This window comes from Chionomys nivalis, chromosome 4, assembly GCF_950005125.1.
Source record: "Chionomys nivalis chromosome 4, mChiNiv1.1, whole genome shotgun sequence".
Lineage (NCBI taxonomy): Eukaryota > Metazoa > Chordata > Mammalia > Rodentia > Cricetidae > Chionomys > Chionomys nivalis.
The window spans coordinates 105,745,386-105,763,625 of NC_080089.1; the positions used below are offsets into that span (position 1 = coordinate 105,745,386).

At 46.7% G+C, this 18,240-nt stretch overlaps 2 protein-coding genes across 4 annotated transcripts; both read right to left on the reverse strand.

Moving 5' to 3' along the window:
* Positions 1–343: 343 nt before the first annotated feature.
* Positions 344–1,333, reverse strand: Trex1 (three prime repair exonuclease 1). Its single transcript, XM_057767600.1, has one exon. It carries the CDS (start codon positions 1,331–1,333, stop codon positions 371–373), a length of 963 nt encoding a protein of 320 aa, XP_057623583.1. The 3' UTR covers positions 344–370.
* An 890-nt stretch (positions 1,334–2,223) lies between these two features.
* Atrip (ATR interacting protein) lies at positions 2,224–18,126 on the reverse strand. 3 transcript variants are annotated; one of them, XM_057767599.1, is made up of 13 exons: positions 17,793–18,126; positions 16,488–16,618; positions 15,473–15,643; positions 12,877–12,995; positions 10,885–11,042; positions 9,828–9,923; positions 9,326–9,455; positions 8,489–9,166; positions 3,804–3,940; positions 3,556–3,647; positions 3,099–3,179; positions 2,732–2,981; positions 2,224–2,350 (listed from the first exon to the last, which is right to left on the reverse strand). In XM_057767599.1, the coding sequence occupies exons 1-13, from the start codon at positions 18,040–18,042 to the stop codon at positions 2,283–2,285; spliced, it is 2,361 nt and encodes a 786-aa protein (XP_057623582.1). In that variant the 5' UTR covers positions 18,043–18,126; the 3' UTR covers positions 2,224–2,282. The 3 variants fall into 3 exon arrangements, with proteins under 3 accessions (XP_057623582.1, XP_057623581.1, XP_057623580.1); XM_057767598.1 differs by having other exon boundaries at positions 3,556–3,644; positions 9,828–9,929; XM_057767597.1 differs by having other exon boundaries at positions 9,828–9,929.
* Between the last annotated feature and the right edge of the window lie 114 nt (positions 18,127–18,240).

Below are 18,240 nucleotides of genomic sequence, written 5' to 3' on the forward strand. Positions count from 1 at the left end.
CTATCTACTTCTTTTTTTTTTTTTGGTTTTTCGAAACAGGGTTTCTCTGTGGTTTTGGAGCCTGTCCTGGAACTAGCTCTTGTAGACCAGGCTGGTCTCGAACTCACAGAGATCCGCCTGCCTCTGCCTCCCAAGTGCTGGGATTAAAGGTGTACGCCACCACCGCCCGGCTCCTATCTACTTCTTGAACTTGTTTTTCCCTACTTTATTAGCCTGCAGGTTTGACTGCCCCACTCTTAGCAGGACAGGAACTGTGCCTTGTCCCCAGGGCCCTGAGTATGGGCAGAGGCCCAGGCTGTGAAGAATTGGATCTGACAAGTACCAGTCAGTGCTGTGAGGGGTCTTTATTAATCAGATTTTCCTTCTTGACTTACTGCCCGGGGGAGGCCAAGAAGAGTCCATACAGTATGGCTACTGCCAAGGTCAGACAGGCCAACAGGCCCAGTGGGGCCAGAAGCTCCTGTGATGGGGCTTCTGGGACCTTTGCTGGAGGAAGACTCTTGCGTTGCCTGCTCCTGCCATGGCTGGGACTTGTGTTGGTTGTGGCCAGGGATGTAGGGGCCATGGCAGCATATGGTCTTGGGTTGGTTGTTCCAGCAGTGGTTGCAGTATCATACATGGGCTTGATGGTGCTAAAGGGCCGGGCATGTTTATCCACCCACTGCAACAGGGCCCGTGGCTTCCACTGACAGATGCTGAGCAAGGCTAGAACGTCACCTTCAGCAGTGTGTGAGTCTGTCGGTGCTTGCCCATACAGGCGGGTGTAGATGCTTCCCAGGCTGTAGCTTTTCCTTGGACCATGCTCGGAGGGGCTGCTAGATCGTTCCAAGGCCTTTAGGGCAGCAATGCTATCCACACAGAAGGTACCATCTAGAGGACTGCCAATGCTCAGCATAGCAAGCTCCGCCTGGAGCAGGGGAAAGTCATAGCGGTCACCATTGTGTGCCACAAGGCAGCAGGGCTGTGGCTGGCGCTGCAGGAAGGCGTGGATCAGGTTGGCCAAGTTGTCGTCGAAGCATTGACGCCCATTGACTTCCAGCTCAGCTGTGTTCAGACCTGTAATCTCACTGGCTGCAGGGCTACAGGCTTTCCCTGGAGCAATGCATAGAGAGAGCTTGTCCACCACACGGGGTGGTTTGGGCACTGGAGGTGGCTGCCCCCCAGAGATGGAGGTGTTTTCCAGGGCATATCTGTGGACAGCCAGCAGGCACAGCTCTGTGACCTTGGGCTGAGAGAAAGGCAGGCCAGTGGCTTCTAGGTCCAAGAAGATGAGGGTCTGCATGGGACCATGGGGCAGAGCATGTGAGCCCATGCTGATCCTGGGGAGGAGCATGGGGGAGATGAGTGCCAGCAGAATCTCAAGGGGCAGGGGCGGGGATAGGGATAGGGTGTGGGCAAAAGCACAGCTCAGACCTTCCCTTCTGTCAGGCACTATCCAGGGCCCATTTTCAGAGCAGGAAGCTAGAAGACAGGCCTGTTTTCCTAGTGGAATGGGCAAACTGCTATCCTTTTGAGGGAGGAGCCCTTCCCCTACTGCTGACCACCTTTGGAGTGAGGGAAACTTATCCTTTTCTGTCTTACCCCATACCCTTAAGGTCCACACTTACCGAGAAGCAGGCAGCAAGGCACCGTGTTGGTTCTGCTGCTGGCAGCAGGGGCTCAGGAAGTAAAACTGCCTGGGTCCGCCTCTAGGCCTGCCTCCTGAACAAGGCCCGCCCAGCTAGCCAGCCTGCCAGGCCTGGCCCTCATTTGCTAAAGCCCTCCCTTCTCTCCGAGCGCCCCAAAGGCCTTAGATCCTCCGCTTGATTCTGCTGACTGATGAAACAGACTAGCGCTCCCGCACCGACAGCCCACTTAACCTTGGTTTGTCCCATGGACTCAAGCATGCCTGCTAGTCTCTGCCATGACTCTCCTTGCCTTTCCCCTGTCTTTGGCCCACTTTCCCAGGCCTTCCTAGGAAAAGGCTGCCTTCCCTGCTACACAACCAAGTTTTCTTCCCATGGCCCCAGCCAAAAGCTATGACTCAGGATAATTCCCGAAGAGAGGCAGGGTTTCTCCTCAAGGCGGATTAGTCACCAAGGAGACCATCTCAACTCCTATAGGGAGGGGAAAGGGAGGCACCTAATCAAACTACTTCCTACTCTGCCCTGTCCCTCCCTCATCCACACAAACTGGACTCTGGAACAAAGCTGTTGTCTTCCCAGGAACTGCAGTTTTAATCAGTGGATAGGCAAAGACAGTGGTGGGAGCTGGTGCCACCTTGTGGCCGGACTCTCAGGCCCTCAGCTACAGTCCATTTCAGAGTCTTCCAAATCTGTCTCCGCAGCACAGAGGTCATCCAGGGCTGCCTCTGCGCCAAAAGGAAGGGGGTTCTGAGGTTAAGCCTGATGGTGCTGAGGTTCGGGAGTTCTACCCATCCCCCTAACAACACGGGAACTAACCAGTCTCTTCCATACCCAGGCTTTGCTCCCTCAGCTACTGTGGGCAAAAGTGATACAAAAGCAATTCGGACAGATATTTCTAGAAAAAACCATGGCTCGGCTAGGGCAATTCAATAGACATTATCAAAGGACAGCCTAGCATACTCAAAGAACCAGGCAGGAAGGTAATGTGGCAGGAATGGCTCTGGTGGTGGGGGAGACCCACTGAAGTCCAGCAAAGGAGTCTGACAGTTCATGAGCCTCAGGTCGAGGCACATGAAGGCTAGGACAGGGTTTTCTTGCTGGCTTACCTTCACAGTCAGTCACATCAGGAAGGGCTCGAATCAGCATACTGACCCCTGGCATCACCTGGTCATACTGATGCAGGACCTCTACACAATGCACAGTAAAGAGCTTGTCCGTCTGAGACAGGCTATGCAGCAGCAACACAGTATCTCGCAGACAGCGTACTGTCTGCTTCTGCTGGCGGGTCCTTGGGCCCCCTGCCCGCCGCACAGTCAGCCATTGTCTGTGCAGCATCACGGTGAGCACTCTGACTGCCTAGAGTAAGAGAGGGCACAGACTGAGGTCTAATGACTTACTCATTAGCCATTTCAGGGAAACAGGACATCCCTACCCACGTTGTTGGTACCATGTCGTTAGCCCCTGGCCACTCACCTCTACGTTGCATTGGCAGTCAGAACCAATGCCTGGTGGGAAAGGGCTCTGCACACTCAGCTTGGCCAAGAGCCATACCACCTGGAACAAGAAGAGGTGGTTCATCCCTTACACAACAAACACAACCACCAGGGCTCTCACAGGCATTTCTAAGCTCTCACTACTTCTCCACTGCTTGCCTGCACAAGTGGGGTCTGAGGCTTTCAGACCTGAATCTCATCAACAGCTCACCCAGTTCTGGGACCAGGATCAGGCCCCAAAGTGCAGGCAGCATTGTCAGGCAACTCTGCTGAGTCCATTGTAATCCTGGTACATTTGTATTGCATCTGTGTAAAACCCCTAAATTTTACTTGTTGTCCTTAGATAAACCAATCAAAATTAACTGCCGCTCCCATTTTCCCACAGGAGGAAAGGAGACCCTGGGCTCTTAGGAGGGTTGGAGGGTGCACAGTCTCACCTCTTGTTCCAGCTGAAGCCACTGTGTCTCTGAGGCCACTTTGTCAGGCCTTGATGTAATGTACATGTACAGCCGCAGGAGAAGGCAGCCTTCTGAAAAGGATGGCCAGCCTTACTCAGGGTCTCCCTTCTCATAGCAGCCTGGGGTCCAAGTGCAGAAACCCTTGCGAGCCTCTGAACCTGTCCCTGCTCCAATCCCTCCCTCCCTCCCGCTTCAGGATAGCTGAGACCCAGCCTGCCCTGACTTACCTGAGTTGGAGCACAGCCGCTGTGCAAGGCTGTCATGGTCCACCAGAACAGAGAGCAGCTCAACAGCTAGCAGCACACATGGCAGTGGCAGCTCTGAGCTGAGGCACTGTGGCAACATCGGCAACACACAGGAGAACCTGAAGGATGGGCACAGTTATGACATTCTCCAAAAGGACACTTACTGCAGTGAGACATGGTTTCACATGCTGGCCCGACCGTAGCCTGCTTGCTTCAAGACTGTCACAGGTAGACAGGTGTTAACCTTTAAAAATGACAGGCCTTACCGGGCGGTGGTGGCGCACGCCTTTAATCCCAGCACTTGGGAGGCAGAGGCAGGTGGATCTCTGTGAGTTCGAGACCAGCCTGGTCTACAGAGCTAGCTCCAGGACAGGCTCCAAAACCACAGAGAAACCCTGTCTCGAAAAACCAAAAAAGAAAAAAAAAAAAAAAAAAAAAGACAGGCCTTCAGTGGAGGGCAGGGTACATGCCTATAATCTCAGCACTTGGGAGGCAGAGGCAGGATTCACCACACGATGAGTTGGAGGTGAGCCTGGCTTACATGCAGACGAGTCTTACCACCGTATCACAACCCTCATTCACCCTAAAGAAGATAGGCCTTATGTGGCTTTTTATCAAGTAAAGGGACAGGACTCCTTGGATCTGGGCTGCATGGTCACACCCCAGGCCCCTTCCTGCATTTGCTCTCAAACAGGGATGCAGGTCCATATCTTCAGCATGAGAAATGTCTTTTGTCTCATACCACAGGACTGGCCAGGGCTTTAAAAGGAACAAGGATGTGGCTACAGCTGTCTTATGAGTCATTCATAGAACAAAGAAAGCCATTTTTCTGCACTTATCAGAAAACACTGGTCTGTTACCAGTGTGAAAAGGTACCTACTACGGGTACACAGTGTGCATGTGTGTGAGAGAGAGAGGCCGGGCGGTGGTGGCGCACACCTTTAATCCCAGCACTCGGGAGGCAGAGGCAGGCGGATCTCTGTGAGTTCGAGGTCAGCCTGGTCTACAAGAGCTAGTTCCAGGACAGGCTCCAAAGCTAGAGAAACCTTGTCTCAAAAAAAAGAAAAGAAAAAGAAAGAGAAACAGGGAGGAGGAGAGAGAATGGATATGAATGTTATTTCCCCTTAGGTCTCAGAGACAAAGAGAGATGGCTATGGCCAAGGAACCAGGTCCCAAGGACTAGATTTGCTCTACCCACACAAGGGAGAAGTGGTAGGGTGGGAGAGCCACCTAGGACCGAGGCCACATACAGGGCATCTCAGCACAGAGCATGGAGCAGACACTGCCTATCTGTGTCACTAGAAAGCAAAGGCTCACTATTTGAGGTAAACTCTTTTTATAACACATTCTTTTCTTTTTCTTTTTTTTCTGTGTGCATTGGTATTTGCCTGAATGCATGTCTGTATGAGGGTGCTGGATCCCCTGAAACTAGAGTTACAGAATTGTGAGCTGCTGCCATGTGGGTGCTGGGAATTGAACCCAACTGAACCCGGGGACCTCTGGAAAAGCAAGTGCTCTTTTTTTGTTTTTTCAAGACAGGGTTTCTCTGTGTATCCCTGGCTGGCCTCAAACTCAGAGAGCCACCTGCCTCTACCTCCTGAATGCTGGGATTAAAGGTGTGCGCCACCACCACCCTGCATAAGTAGTGCTCTTAACTACTGAGCCATCTTTCCAGCTTTTGTTTTACAGCACATTCTACAGACAAGAAATTGGGCTTCAAGTTGACAGGTACTGTTGATCTCTGGGAAAATGGAGTTTAACTTAGTTGCTTTCTGGCCTAACTATTCCTATCTATCCCACTATGGCCATTGAACATACCTGGAGAGATTTTATCTTTGGTTTCCAGTGTTTTTTTTTCTTCCCTCCCGTATCTGTGTTAAGCTAGATATGGGGGCGCACACCTGTAATCCCAGAACTCGGAAAGCAGAGGCTGGTGGATCTCCGCGTTCTAGGCCAGACTGGTCTACTGAGTGAGTTCCAGGCCAAGTTGGGGGGGTGGGGCGGCGTATATAATGAGACTGTTTCAAAAAGGAAACAGACAAGTTACACATAGCACCAGTCTAGAAAACTAGATGAATCCTGATCTCTGGGTGAGGGGTTTTCAAGCTGGGAGGCAGTGACACTGAGCAGACTGTAGGTCTCAGCTACTTACACCTGCTCTGCAGCCCTGATAGCATCCACCCTGGCTTTCACTAGAGGGCAAAGAGGAAGCTGTGCAGTTTATCTCGAGCACATGAATACAATGAAATCTACAGAGAAGTATTTTGTGGGGGGCTCTGTCTGAAAGTGATGGAGCAGTGGCTTATAATAATAACTGGCTCGGGACTGTCTCATCAATGTACCCTATGGCATTTTTAGACAAGCTTTTCTACTTCAACATAGGGCTTATTTAACAAACACTGACTGAGCATTTAGACTGAGCCAGGCTCTGTGTGAAGTATAGAATCCAGAGTCTCCCGGACTGTCACCTGAGCCAGTGAATGAAACACTTGTATCTGGCCAGTAGAAGCATCCATTAGGTGAGAGTTATGAATACCTGTGGGTCAACAGAAAAGGAGCACAGTGAGGGGTCTGCTAACAAAAATGGGAAATGTGGTTTCTGGGATTCATCTTTAAGCACAGAGGAAACAGGCGACTATCCAGTTGGGCATGTGGATGGCAACTCTGCCCCATGTATTGTCTATACTGTACTGAAGTGCTCTGTTCAATTTTATACATCACTTTGGGACAGATAAAACATGACCCAGAAGCACTTTTAAGAAATAGGAATGTAGTCAGGCAGTGGTGGCGCACGCCTTTAATCCCAGCACACAGGAGGCAGAGGTAGGTGGATCTCTGTGAGTTCAAGGCCAGCCTGAACAAGAGCTGGTTCCAGGACAGCTAGGCCTGTTACAGAGAAACCTAAACAAACAAACAAATATAAATAAGTTAATTAAAAAATTTAAAAAGAAAATAGTAATGTTGGGTGGGCAGTGGTGGCACACACCTTTAACCCCAGCATTTAGGAGACAAGAGATAGACAAATCTCTGAGCTTGAGGCCAGCCTGGTTACACAAGAAACTGTCTTAAAAAACAAACAAACAACAACAAAAAAAAAACACAAAAAAGTAAAAGGAATGATAAGCTCAGAGGTAAGAATTTGTTTTTTGAGACAGGGCCTCACTGTATAGCTCTGGCTGATCTCAAACTCAGAGATCCACCTGTCTCTGTCTACCAAGTACTGGATTAAAAGCATAGACCATGATGTGTGGCAGAGACTAGACCTAGACAGTGGTATTACTTTAATATAAAAATTGGCCTCTTGGGCTGGAGAGATGGCTCAGTGGTTAATTCCCAGCAACCCTCTTCTGGCATGTGGGTATACAAGGAGGTAGAATGTTATATACACAATAAACAAATCTTAAAAAAAAAAAAATTGGCTTTTTGCCAGGCAGTGGTGGTAGAAGCCTTTAATTCCAGCACTTGAGAGGCAGAGGCAGGCAGATCTCAGTGAGTCTGAGGTCAGCCTAGTCTACAAAGAAAGTCCTAAGACAGCTAAGACTGTTATATAAACAGAGAAACTGTCTCGAAAAACCAAAACAAACAAAGCAACCCACCCTACACACACACACACACACACACACACACACAAAAACCACTTGACCTCAGGGCTGGAGAGATGGCTCAGAGGTTAAAAGCACCAGCTGTTCTTCCAGAGGACCCAGGTTCAATTCCCAACACCCACATGGCAGCTCACAACTGTTTATAATTCCAGTTCAGGGGATCTGACACCCATGGCAAAATACTGATACACACATACACACACACACACACACACACACACACACACACACACACAAAAAAAAACAAAACAAAAAAAACCACTTGGCCTCTTACAAGCATGGTTTGAGAGAAACAAATGGATGGCTGGATGGAAGGGCAGGCTGCCCAGTGCTGATTATAATTCTCCCTATCTTGTCCTTGATGCTCTCAACTCCCAAGTTAGGAATTTATAATTTTTTAAAGATTCATTCACTTATTCTACTTTATGTGTATGCACGTTTTGCCTCCGTGCATGTATGTGCACCACATGCATGTCTGCTGGATCCCCTGGAACTGGAATAACAGATGGTTATGAGCTATCATGTGGGTAATGGGAATTGAACCCAGATCCCTCTGCAGGAAAAACAAGCACTCTTAATTGCTAAGCCATCTCTCTAGCACCCCAAATTAGTGATTTATAACAATTTTTTGTGAGCTAGATTCATCGTACTATGACTTCTAACAAATTCCTCTTAAGAAGCAAGTAACCTGTGACTCACAGTAGATGTGGACACAAAGTTGACAGACTCCCAGAAAGGTCAGCTCATGGGAGTCTGAAGTCTCTGCTTCCTTACAGAACTCTACCAAGTTTCAATATGTTGTGTCACATTCTTCACCTAATCCACATTTCAGTTTCAAAGGGCTCTAAGTCAACCTTTGTCCAGGGGCAGGACATTCACGGTACCTTATTCCATGTGCTTCGCTTATTCAGCCCCCTTCCCATCACTTCAGAACTCCCCTGAACTAAGCCACAGCTGAGTAGTAAAATGAAGTCAAGATGTGAACAAAGTACCAGAGCCGCAGGTCAGACCTCAAGAGGTCAGGGCAGACCCCTAGGGAATCATGCCTCCTGCGAGTCTTTATACCTGGGCAAGAAATCAGAGGAAGCATTTTCAGCTAATTTCACCAAAACTTTGAGGCACTGGCTCAGGACACTGGCTTGAAAATGACCTGATGTTGTGGAGGAGAAAGCCACCAGCTGAAGAAGCATCGTCAATAGTGGATGCTGTTTTTGGTCATGAGCATCCTCCCTGGAGGCTGAGGTCGTATCTGTACAAGTCTGAACTGGGTTTCCTTCCCTGGCAGTGGCATCTGTCCCCAAGTCTGACAGTAATAGGCAGACAACTGCCCCGCTGTGGCATACCAGGTGCTGAAGAAGGCTAAGTGAGGCCACAGAGAAGCTTTCCAGGTGACTGATCAAGTCCTCTGGGCTGGCCTCTACCCCAGAGCTCACACAGGAGGTATGTGTCGGACAGTCCCCAGGCACACCACTCTTCTTAGCTAGAGTTAAATCTTGCAGAGCCTGGCAGTGTAAGCCGATGAAAAACTGTACAAGTGGGAGGAGGTGCACAGCCCCAGGAAGCTGGCAGAGCGGGAAGACTCTCCTGCTTCCCTTTGCTAGGTCTTCACCATGTGAGCGCTCACTCCTGGCAACTAGATTTAATCCAGTGAATGCCAAGTTCTGTGCTTCTCTCAGGGCAGAGGGGGAAAATGACCCATCCCGAGAACTGATGGTCCTGAGGCCTGAAATCCCAGCCAAGGTACTGGAAACAAAAGAAAACAAATTAGGTTAAGGACCCAAAATCACCTGTCTGCTAAGTTCTCTAGTCTCCCCAAACAAGCCATGTTGGGCCAGAACCAGAAAGGCACACACTTTCTGGAAACACTTTCCCAAACAAGCTTTTCAGGAGTCTCATGCTTACCTACTGAGCCCCGGTGGCTGCAAGAGGGTGCCAGTAGGAACCTCGGAACAACTGCTCAGGAGATGACAAAGACCTAGAGATGACCCTGGGACCAAAGGTTGCTTCAGGAGCAGGTTTATCAAAATAGAACCTGCAAAAGACAAGGTAACTCCAGAATGTTCTGACAAGGGAGAGTTCTTCCTTCCCACCCTTTCTTTTTTTCTGCCCCTTTGGTTTTGAGACAGAGTTTCTCTGTGTTGCCCTGGCTATTCTGGAACTGCCTCTCTAGACCAGGCTGGCCTTAAACTCAGAGATCAACTGCCTTTGCTGGGAGTAAAGACAAGTGCCAAGTGCCACCACCCAGCTTTGTTTTTCTTTCTAAGTCGCAGACTCCTATGTGCTTGAACACTATAAAAGATTGCCTGGGATGGGCTTTTCAGACAGTTCCCCTAGGCAATTCTGTGTATCACAGAAGAAAATGAAACCCAGGCAGGCTTCTACAGAAAAGCAGGCATTTTGGTACCTTGACTGTTTGATCTCTGCATCCAGCTGTCAGACAGAGTTTTCTGCTGCACATCTTGCTTCGTGGGGCTACCTCTCAGACTGTGGGGTTTATGATCTGAAACTAGAAAAAACGTGAGTCAAAAGCTGACCATAAAAGAAACTCATACATATAATATTTAAAAGACTGGATAATCTCTTCTTCAAACTCTGTCAAAACCAGAGCCAAAGTACCTCCAGATCCCTAAAAGGAAAATGTATCTATTTGCCTCATTGTAAATGAAACAATATGGTGAAAACAGCAATCACTAACTTTACACAGATGAGCCCATTAGTTTCATAGAGCTGCCCTATGACTAGAGGTCATAACTAGCTGTTTTACATGTAAAGAACTGAAGCACAGAGGTAACAGACTTGTCCAGATCACATAAGCTAGTAGGTAGTGTGTTTGGGACTTATATGCAGGCTGCTCTTGCCTACAGTGCGATGCCCTGTTAGTTGGAGACACCAAAAATGTGGCTGCAGTTTCTCAGGAGAGCAGTAACAGCGATTTGAAAAGGCTGATGTGGGAAGAGTGGCGATGCATCTAATTATAAAATAAAGCAGCACAGCAGAGTCTCAGGGCCACCTTAGAAGACTCCAAGCCAGGCAATGGTGGTGCACGCCTTTAATCCCAGTACGCAGGAGGCAGAGTCAGGTGGATCTCTGAGTTTGAGGCCAGCCTAGTCTACAGAGCAAGTGCCAGGACAGGCTCCAAAGCTACAGAGAACCCTGTCTTGACAAACAAACAAAAAAACAACATGACAAAAAAAAGAGAAGACTCTCCAGACTCGGGAGGCAGATGGAACTCTGAGTTCCAGGCTAGCTTGGTTTACAGAGCAAGTTCCATAACTGTCAGAACTACACAGAAAAACCCTGTCTGGAAAAACAAATCAAAACAAAAAAGACTCTCCAACCCCAATATGATCTCCATGTGTCAAACTGCTAATCAGAGAAATTCTGAGAAAGTAAGTATTGTTGTTTAGGTCATTAGTAGGGCAGTCAATTACACAGCAATCAACTATATTAGTTTGACTTACCCTCTTGTTCCACCAGAAATTTGTATCCTGCCTCAGACTGGCAGGGATGGGAGAATGGCATGTTAGCACTAAAAGATTCCTTTGTAGGGAAAGTTGATTTTCCAACGTGTGGAGAGCATGCTTCTGACTTTATAACCACAGAAGAGCCTTTCCTAGGACTGCAAAGAGTTAACTATGAGAGCAAAGTTATGACTCTGTTAAAACCACTTAAAATACCTGTTTAGAATAGTTCTAATATAAATTAAACTTTTCATGGCTAGACATTTTGACTAGAGGTTTTATCTATTATAAATGTTAGTCTGTTGAAGGTAGTATTTATTTTCATTCACCCAAAAATACTGGCTGTTAGTCTTTACTATTTCCAATTCCACACCCTCCCCCCAAAAAAGTTTTTAAATGAACAGCTCAGTTTTTAGTAATCAGTGCCTGGGTCCAAAAACTTTCAAAAGAGTTAATCATGGGGCTGGAGATAGCTCAGCATTAAAAGTGAATATTGTTCGGGCTGGGGAGATGGCTCAGAGGTTAAGAGCACTGGCTGCGCCGGGCGGTGGTGGTGCACGCCTGTAATCCCAGCACTCGGGAGGCAGAGGCAGGCGAATCTCTGTGAGTTCAAGTCCAGCCTGGTCTACAAGAGCTAGTTCCAGGACAGGCTCCAAAACCACAGAGAAACCCTGTCTTGAAAAACCAAAAAAAAAAAAAAAAAAAAAAAAAAAAAGCACTGGCTGCTCTTCCAGAGGTCCCGAGTTCAATTCCCAGCAACCACATGGTGGCTCACAACTATCTATGATGAAATCTGGTGCTCTCTTCTGGTGTGCAGGCATACATGTAGGCAGAATGCTATATACATAATAAATACATAATTTAAAAAAAAAAAGTGAATATTGCTCTTGCAGAGGACCTAAGTTCTGTTCCCAGTACCCATGTCTGGCAGCTCCTAACTGCCTATAACTCCAGCTCTATGGAATCCAATGCCCTCTTCTGGCCTCTGTAGGAACTTGCGTTCATAAATGCATACCTGTTCACAAACATATACAGATAGATGTACATAATTTTTAAAAAATCTTTAAAACAAAGAGAGTCTATTAGAAAGTATACTGAAAATTGAGTAAGCTCCTCAGCCCTGATGGCTTCATACTAGACAGTAGTCTGAGCCAGATATCAGAGAGTATCCACTACTCTGACGTCTTCCGAATGCTGACAGACCTCATCTCTCCCACCTCACTGAAGCATGTAAGGCAAGAGGAGTTCCATTTCACCCTGCCCAGTGTGAGCAAAGGCAGGAGAATGTCTATACCAGAAAGAGCTCAAATGTCAAGGCTGATTCTGACACGTGACAGACTATTGTGGGGCAGAGGGCAGGACACAGGTCATTAACAAGCTGAGCACTTCTGGCAGCAAAGGAGGGGCTATAAGACAAAGGTGCTAGATAGCAAAAGAACAAAAATACTTTAAGCAGCCAGGACTGAAATGTACTTGCTTCTTTTTGGGGGGTGGGGGAGGGGAGTATTAATCAAATAAATTACATGAAAATAAAGGTAGGTCTGTTTTCAAAATTTGAAGGCCTGCCCTAAATGTGGGTAGCACCACAGCACAGACTTTTTAGTACTGAATAAAAAGGGAAAGCGAGGAAACCAGCTGGCACCAGCATGCATCTCTCTCTGCTTAGCCCTGAGTTCCTGTTGCCATGCCTTCCCCAACATGAAGGACTGTACTCCCTGAACTGTTACCCAAAATAAACCTTTTTTACCTTAAAAAAATAGATATTATCTTTCCAGCTCTTTGTGGTCGCACAGAATTGTGCTACTACTGCCCCATTCAGGGTAAGCACTCCTGGAGGAAAAATATTTACACTGAACGGCTCAGACCATTCAGCCTCATCCAGCCACCTTTGCATCCATCAGGAAATGCTGTTCAGTTAAAACAATCCAGATAGTTGTCAGGCTTTTTGAAAATCATTGCCAGTCTAAACTATACATGCAGCACTCTCTTTACCTGAGGTGGGAAATGGAGGGGGCAGCGAGTTTGTTTGTCCGTTCATTGCTTTGCAGCTTTGTCCTTAATTCATTCATTTCTGCATCTTTAAACTGGAGTTCAGACTGCAATGATTGAAGCTGAAAAAGCCAAAGAAAGATATTTTGTAGTACCTTTATAAAGATATTTATAGTGGTAGCACTATAATACACATACCCCAAAATATGGGTATGGTGGTACATGTCTTTAATCCCAACACTTAGGAAGCAGAGGTAGGTATGGATGGTGAATCTCTGAGTTTGAGACCAGTCTGATCTACATATTGAGTTCCAGGGACAGCCAGGGTTACGTAGTGAGAGTCTGTCTCAAAGACAAAACAAAACACATTATCCATGTCTATTGCAATATAAATGTCCTCAAATGTTAGCTGTTTTTCCATTGAAAAATACTCTAGAAAGACATGTCAGACTCTATTGTGGAAGCAGTTTATGAGGGCTAAAAACAAGCCCCATTACTTGTTTAGACTGTCTGAATCTCTAATTATAGGTCCTTGGCTGGGACTAGGGATTAAGTAAAATGATAACTGTATAGCATTCAGCATGGAGCTTGGGGAGATGCCCTATCTCAAAAAAAACATGCTTTATTGGCTGACTCCCACGCCACGAGACATGCTCTGCTCCCCAAACTGCTGTCAAACTCTGAACTCTCTTCTACTTTCACAGGGCTTGGCTGCTCACCTGCTAATTAACTTAGCAGCACAGAATCCTAGAGCTTCTTGAAAGTCTGAGCAGGGTGCCTGGAAGTTTTGCCCAAACCTGTGTATATGTGTGTCACGAAACTAGAAGGAGGGTGCTAAGAGGGAGAAAAATCTTAAGTAAGCTGGGAAATTGGGTATTGGTATGCGTGTGATAGGAAAGCAGAGGGAAGGACTGAGTGGGGGAGGAAAAGGGACCTGGAAGCGCAAGTGGAAGGGTGTGTGCCTAGCATGCACCCTAGGTTAATGCTCTCACTAAACAAACAGGGCATGGCAGCAACTACACCTGTAATCCCAGCACTCAGGAGGCAGAAGTTTAAGGGCATCCTTGGCCACAAAGTAACTTTAAGGCCAGCCTGGGCTACATTACCATGTCAAGAAAAAGTCATGTTTATGTTTCCCAACAACCTTTGTTCTGTGAAGGTACGAGTATATGTGCATATATAATTTGCTAAAGGAAGTAATGGAGGCAGACGCTACCTCACTGCTCCCTTACACAGTAAAAAGGGGGAACAAAGATGTTCTGAAGGAAAGTGGTGGTAGATACTGGACACCAATCATTTTCTTTGCAGAACACAACCTCCCTTTCCTACCTCTGGCTGGGATTTAAATGATAGGTATCCTTTGCTTTTTTTTTTTTTTTTTTTTTTTGGTTTTTCGAGACAGGGTTTCTCTGTGGTTTTGGAGCCTGTCCTGGAACTAGCTCTTGTAGACCAGGCTGGTCTCGAACTCACAGAGATCCGCCTGCCTCTGCCTCCCAAGTGCTGGGATTAAAGGCGTGCGCCACCACCGCCCGGCTATCCTTTGCTTTTATAGCTAATCTGGAAACATACCTGGCTTAATGCCAGTCATTTGCTTTTTAAAAAAATCTTAAGTTAGAGATAGTGAACCTCAGCCTTTTTTCTTCTTCTTCTTCTTCTTTTTTTTTTTTGGTTTTTCGAGACAGGGTTTCTCTGTGGTTTTGGAGCCTGTCCTGGAACTAGCTCTTGTAGACCAGGCTGATCTCGAACTCACAGAGATCCACCTGCCTCTGCCTCCCAAGTGCTGGGATTAAAGGCGTGCGCCACCACCGCCCGGCTTTTTTTTTTTTTTTTTTGAAACAGGGTCTCACTATGTAGTCCAGCCTGTCCTTGGACCTATGGTAATACAGTTGTTCCAGCCTCCCAACTGCTAGCATTACAAACAAGTATTTACCATGCCCGGCTGAGAAAGCCCAAGTCTTAATTGTACTCTGGAGTTTTGAAATGTATGTTCATGAGCCTGGGAGTCAGAACACACTACTGAGAGAGCAGAAGATCTCTTTAACAGAGACCCAAAACATATCCTGGTAAAGTTTAAGTCATTTGAAGCCATAGAACATCCCTGTCTTCCTAGACTTTGGACATGGTGCTCATATATTTCCTTTTTGGTAAGTTGAGCAAGTGAATTTCTTATCTAACAAAGAACCCTAATTCAAGCCTATTCCTAGACACGCTAAGCTAGTGATTTATTCCTGCCACGACTAACAACCACAGGAAAGCAGAGTTTCATCTTAGTCTTTTTCCAAACCATGCACATCCTGGAAGAAAGGTGCACACGGTTTATTAAGAGCAGAAAGTATTTAAGACATACAATGGTTGAATATTTCCAGGCACACTGGCTATTGCTTCTATTTTGTTTCATTTTTTAGAGACATTGTCTCACTATGTAACCTTAACTGGCCTGGAATTCACTATGTAGACTAAACTGAACTAGAGCTCATAGAGATCTTCTGCTTCCTTTGATTAAAGGCATGCACCACCACAGCCAGCCTGTATTGCTTCTAATGGAATTTAGCGAATAGGCAAAACTACTGTCCATATCAAAGCAAATGTTCTGAGTCACCTTTTTAGAGAACTCCTTTTCTTTTTCATTGAGTGCTTGAGTCTTCTCTTGCTCAAGAAGGAAATGTGATCTTCTCTGTTCTTCTAGAATGGATTCTGTCTGATGCAGTGAGTCACGCAAAATTTTAATTTCTCCATTCTTAATTAGGACTTCTTCTTCCATTGATTTCAGCTGTAAATTATGTCCAACCAGTTGATATTCAGCAAGAACTGTTTTAGAATACACTTGCCACTTATAGATTCTTTCAGCTTTGATTTAACACTATGGCTCACACACTTCACAGAACTAAAATTCCTGATTTTCTTAGAGGTATCTACAGATGGCCATATGAAAGATATCTAATTGCTTACAAAACTAATGAAATAGCAACCTCTATGATGAGGTGTTCCTCATATAAAAGTACAGGTTATGGGGGCTAGAGATGGCTTAGCTACTAAAAGCACTTACTGCTCTTGCAGAGGACATAGGTTCCTTTCTCAGTAACCTGGCTCATAACCAGTTGTAACCCCAGTTCCAGAGGATCCAACACCCTCTGCACGCATGTGGTGGCATTCTCCCCCCAATCTTTTCATTTCAGGACGATGAATCTAGATGTTTGTTTTAAAGTTTACATATATATTATTTATATATTTATTTTTTTTAAAAAAAGAACTGTTTATTATGTGTGAAGTATCCTGCCTGCATGTATACATGAAGGCCAGAAGAGGGCGCCAGATCTCATTACAGATGGTTGTGAGAATTCCCATGTGGTTGCTGGGAATTGAACTCAGGACCTCTGGAAGAGCAGCCAGTGCTCTTAGCCACTGAGCCATCTCTCTAACCCCCAACTTTTATATATTTTACACAATTCTTTTTAATACCTAAATGAATGAATTAGCTACAAGTTACAACAAGTTAGGGCTGGAAGTATAGGTTAGCAGTAGAGCGGTTCTGTTTATAGCATGTGAAAAGTCCTGGGTTCAATTCTCAGCATTAGACTAAATAAGCAAGGAAGGAAACCTCACAAGTTACATACCTTTTCTTTAAGTTCGTTGTATTGTATCTGAAGTACTTCTAATTCAAAATTATCTTTAACTGGAATGTTTTCTCTGTTTTTCCTCATAGGACTATTTGATAACCCATCTAATTGGCGAATCTTATCAGCACCTGTATAAAAACAGTTCCCATTAACTGAGCATGGTGGCACAGAACTATAATCCCAGCTCTTGGGAGGCAGAGGCACGGGGAGCTCAAGTTCAAGGATAGCCTAGTTATAGAGTGAGAACCTGTCTTTGAAAGAAAATCCCATATATACTTCATATATATACTTCAGGACTCAGTATGTACCCACCCTTGTCATAAAATGCTTGTCTTAAGAGACAAACTGAGAAAGACCCAGTAGACAATATTTATCAGTACTTTTCAGTCTCAGAACATGATATAAATTGACGAAGAACCCTTATTAAATAGCACATCTGGATACTCTCCCTTTACACCCTCACCCAGTTTCAAGAGTCTCAGCTAATAGCTAAGACTTCACTGGTTGTAACTCTGATATATCATTAATATTATTTACTGCAGTAGGCTAGGCATAGGATCTGCTAGTCTTTAAAGACACAATGGTGAACAAAATGGATATATTCCACGGGGGAGGTGGGGCTCCAGGGATGGATTAAGGTAAAGGAAAGAGGAGGAGTTGCCTGTGCCACCGGATGGAGAGTAGTGCTAACCACTGCCCTATCAAACATCTGGTCAGCAATGAGCGTTTTCTAGTGCCTGGTTTTCCTGGCAGTATTGCTGGAGAGATGGGGGTCCGCGTTTCCAGGAATAATCCTATGTTTCAGATGCCTTAAGTGTTAAGTACAGATGCAAACGGCCCATTGAATCCTGACAGTCCACAGATTTTAAGAAGTTTTGGTATTTCTTGTTCATTGCCTATGGCCGTTGCCACTCCGAACCTTTGTTTGGGTAACTAGCATAGATTACTGGTTGAATAAGAATCATCTCTTGCCTCTGCCAGAGGCTTCCCATGCTCATGCCGTCCAAGGGTTACAGTGGGCTGCGTAAAATCTAAATCCTCTCACATGGGTTGTGACAGTCCTGAGGTAGTCGTCATGTCTGAGCTGTCTGTATTTCAAGTCTGGGTGGATGAGGCAGGCCTTTTGACAGCTGTTTTAACCACCAAATCGAAGGACCTTTTGAAACAGAACCGCCCTTAGATCGGGGTGCTCCTTCATCTTAAAAAGAGAAAGGGAAGCGGTGCAAGACTCCAGTGCCAAAGTCACCGCGTTGACGAGTTATGCACCACCCCCGGGGGAAAGGCGCCCCCATAAGCACTCACTGGACAGGTTCCGAGGCGCGACCGGACACTGGCTCAGGGCCTGTGACGCGAGGATGTCGAGTTCCTCTAGGTCGTCGGCGGTGAATTCCGCGTGCGCGCCGAATGGGTCTTCGGGGTCCGGGACCGTAGTCTCAATGACGCTCCGGGCCCGCTTGCTCGGAGGGTTCTCGAAGGCCCGCGATAGGCCAGGGAGAGGCGCCGGGCCGCCGCTCTGCTTCCTGTGGCTGTTCGGTGCGGGGGTCCCAGCCATGACTTCCTTCAGCACGCAGCGTCCGTGGACGCCAAGCACAACCTTGTCCGCGGCAAGCCCAACCTGGCCCAACCGCCCGCGCGCCGCCGCTCCCTCCAGCCTCCGGCCAATCAGCAGTCAGCTGGCGGGCGCAGAGAGATGACGCATGCAGAGCGCGCCGTTACACCTGACAGGTTCCTGCCTGTCCCGGCTCAGGAC

What these genes read in the sequence shown, in the direction of transcription:
- Atrip (XM_057767597.1), bottom strand. Translation starts at nt 18,042, where the DNA reads ATGGCTGGGACCCCCGCACCGAACAGCCACAGGAAGCAGAGCGGCGGC. An exon ending in ACAACGAACTTAAAGAAAAG is followed by an intron (nt 15,644 to 16,487) that starts GTATGTAACTTG and finishes CATAATTTACAG; the next exon opens with CTGAAATCAATGGAAGAAGA. An exon ending in GCAGAGATCAAACAGTCAAG is followed by an intron (nt 9,456 to 9,827) that starts GTACCAAAATGC and finishes TGTCTTTTGCAG; the next exon opens with GTTCTATTTTGATAAACCTG.
- Trex1 (XM_057767600.1), bottom strand. Translation starts at nt 1,333, where the DNA reads ATGCTCCTCCCCAGGATCAGCATGGGCTCACATGCTCTGCCCCATGGT.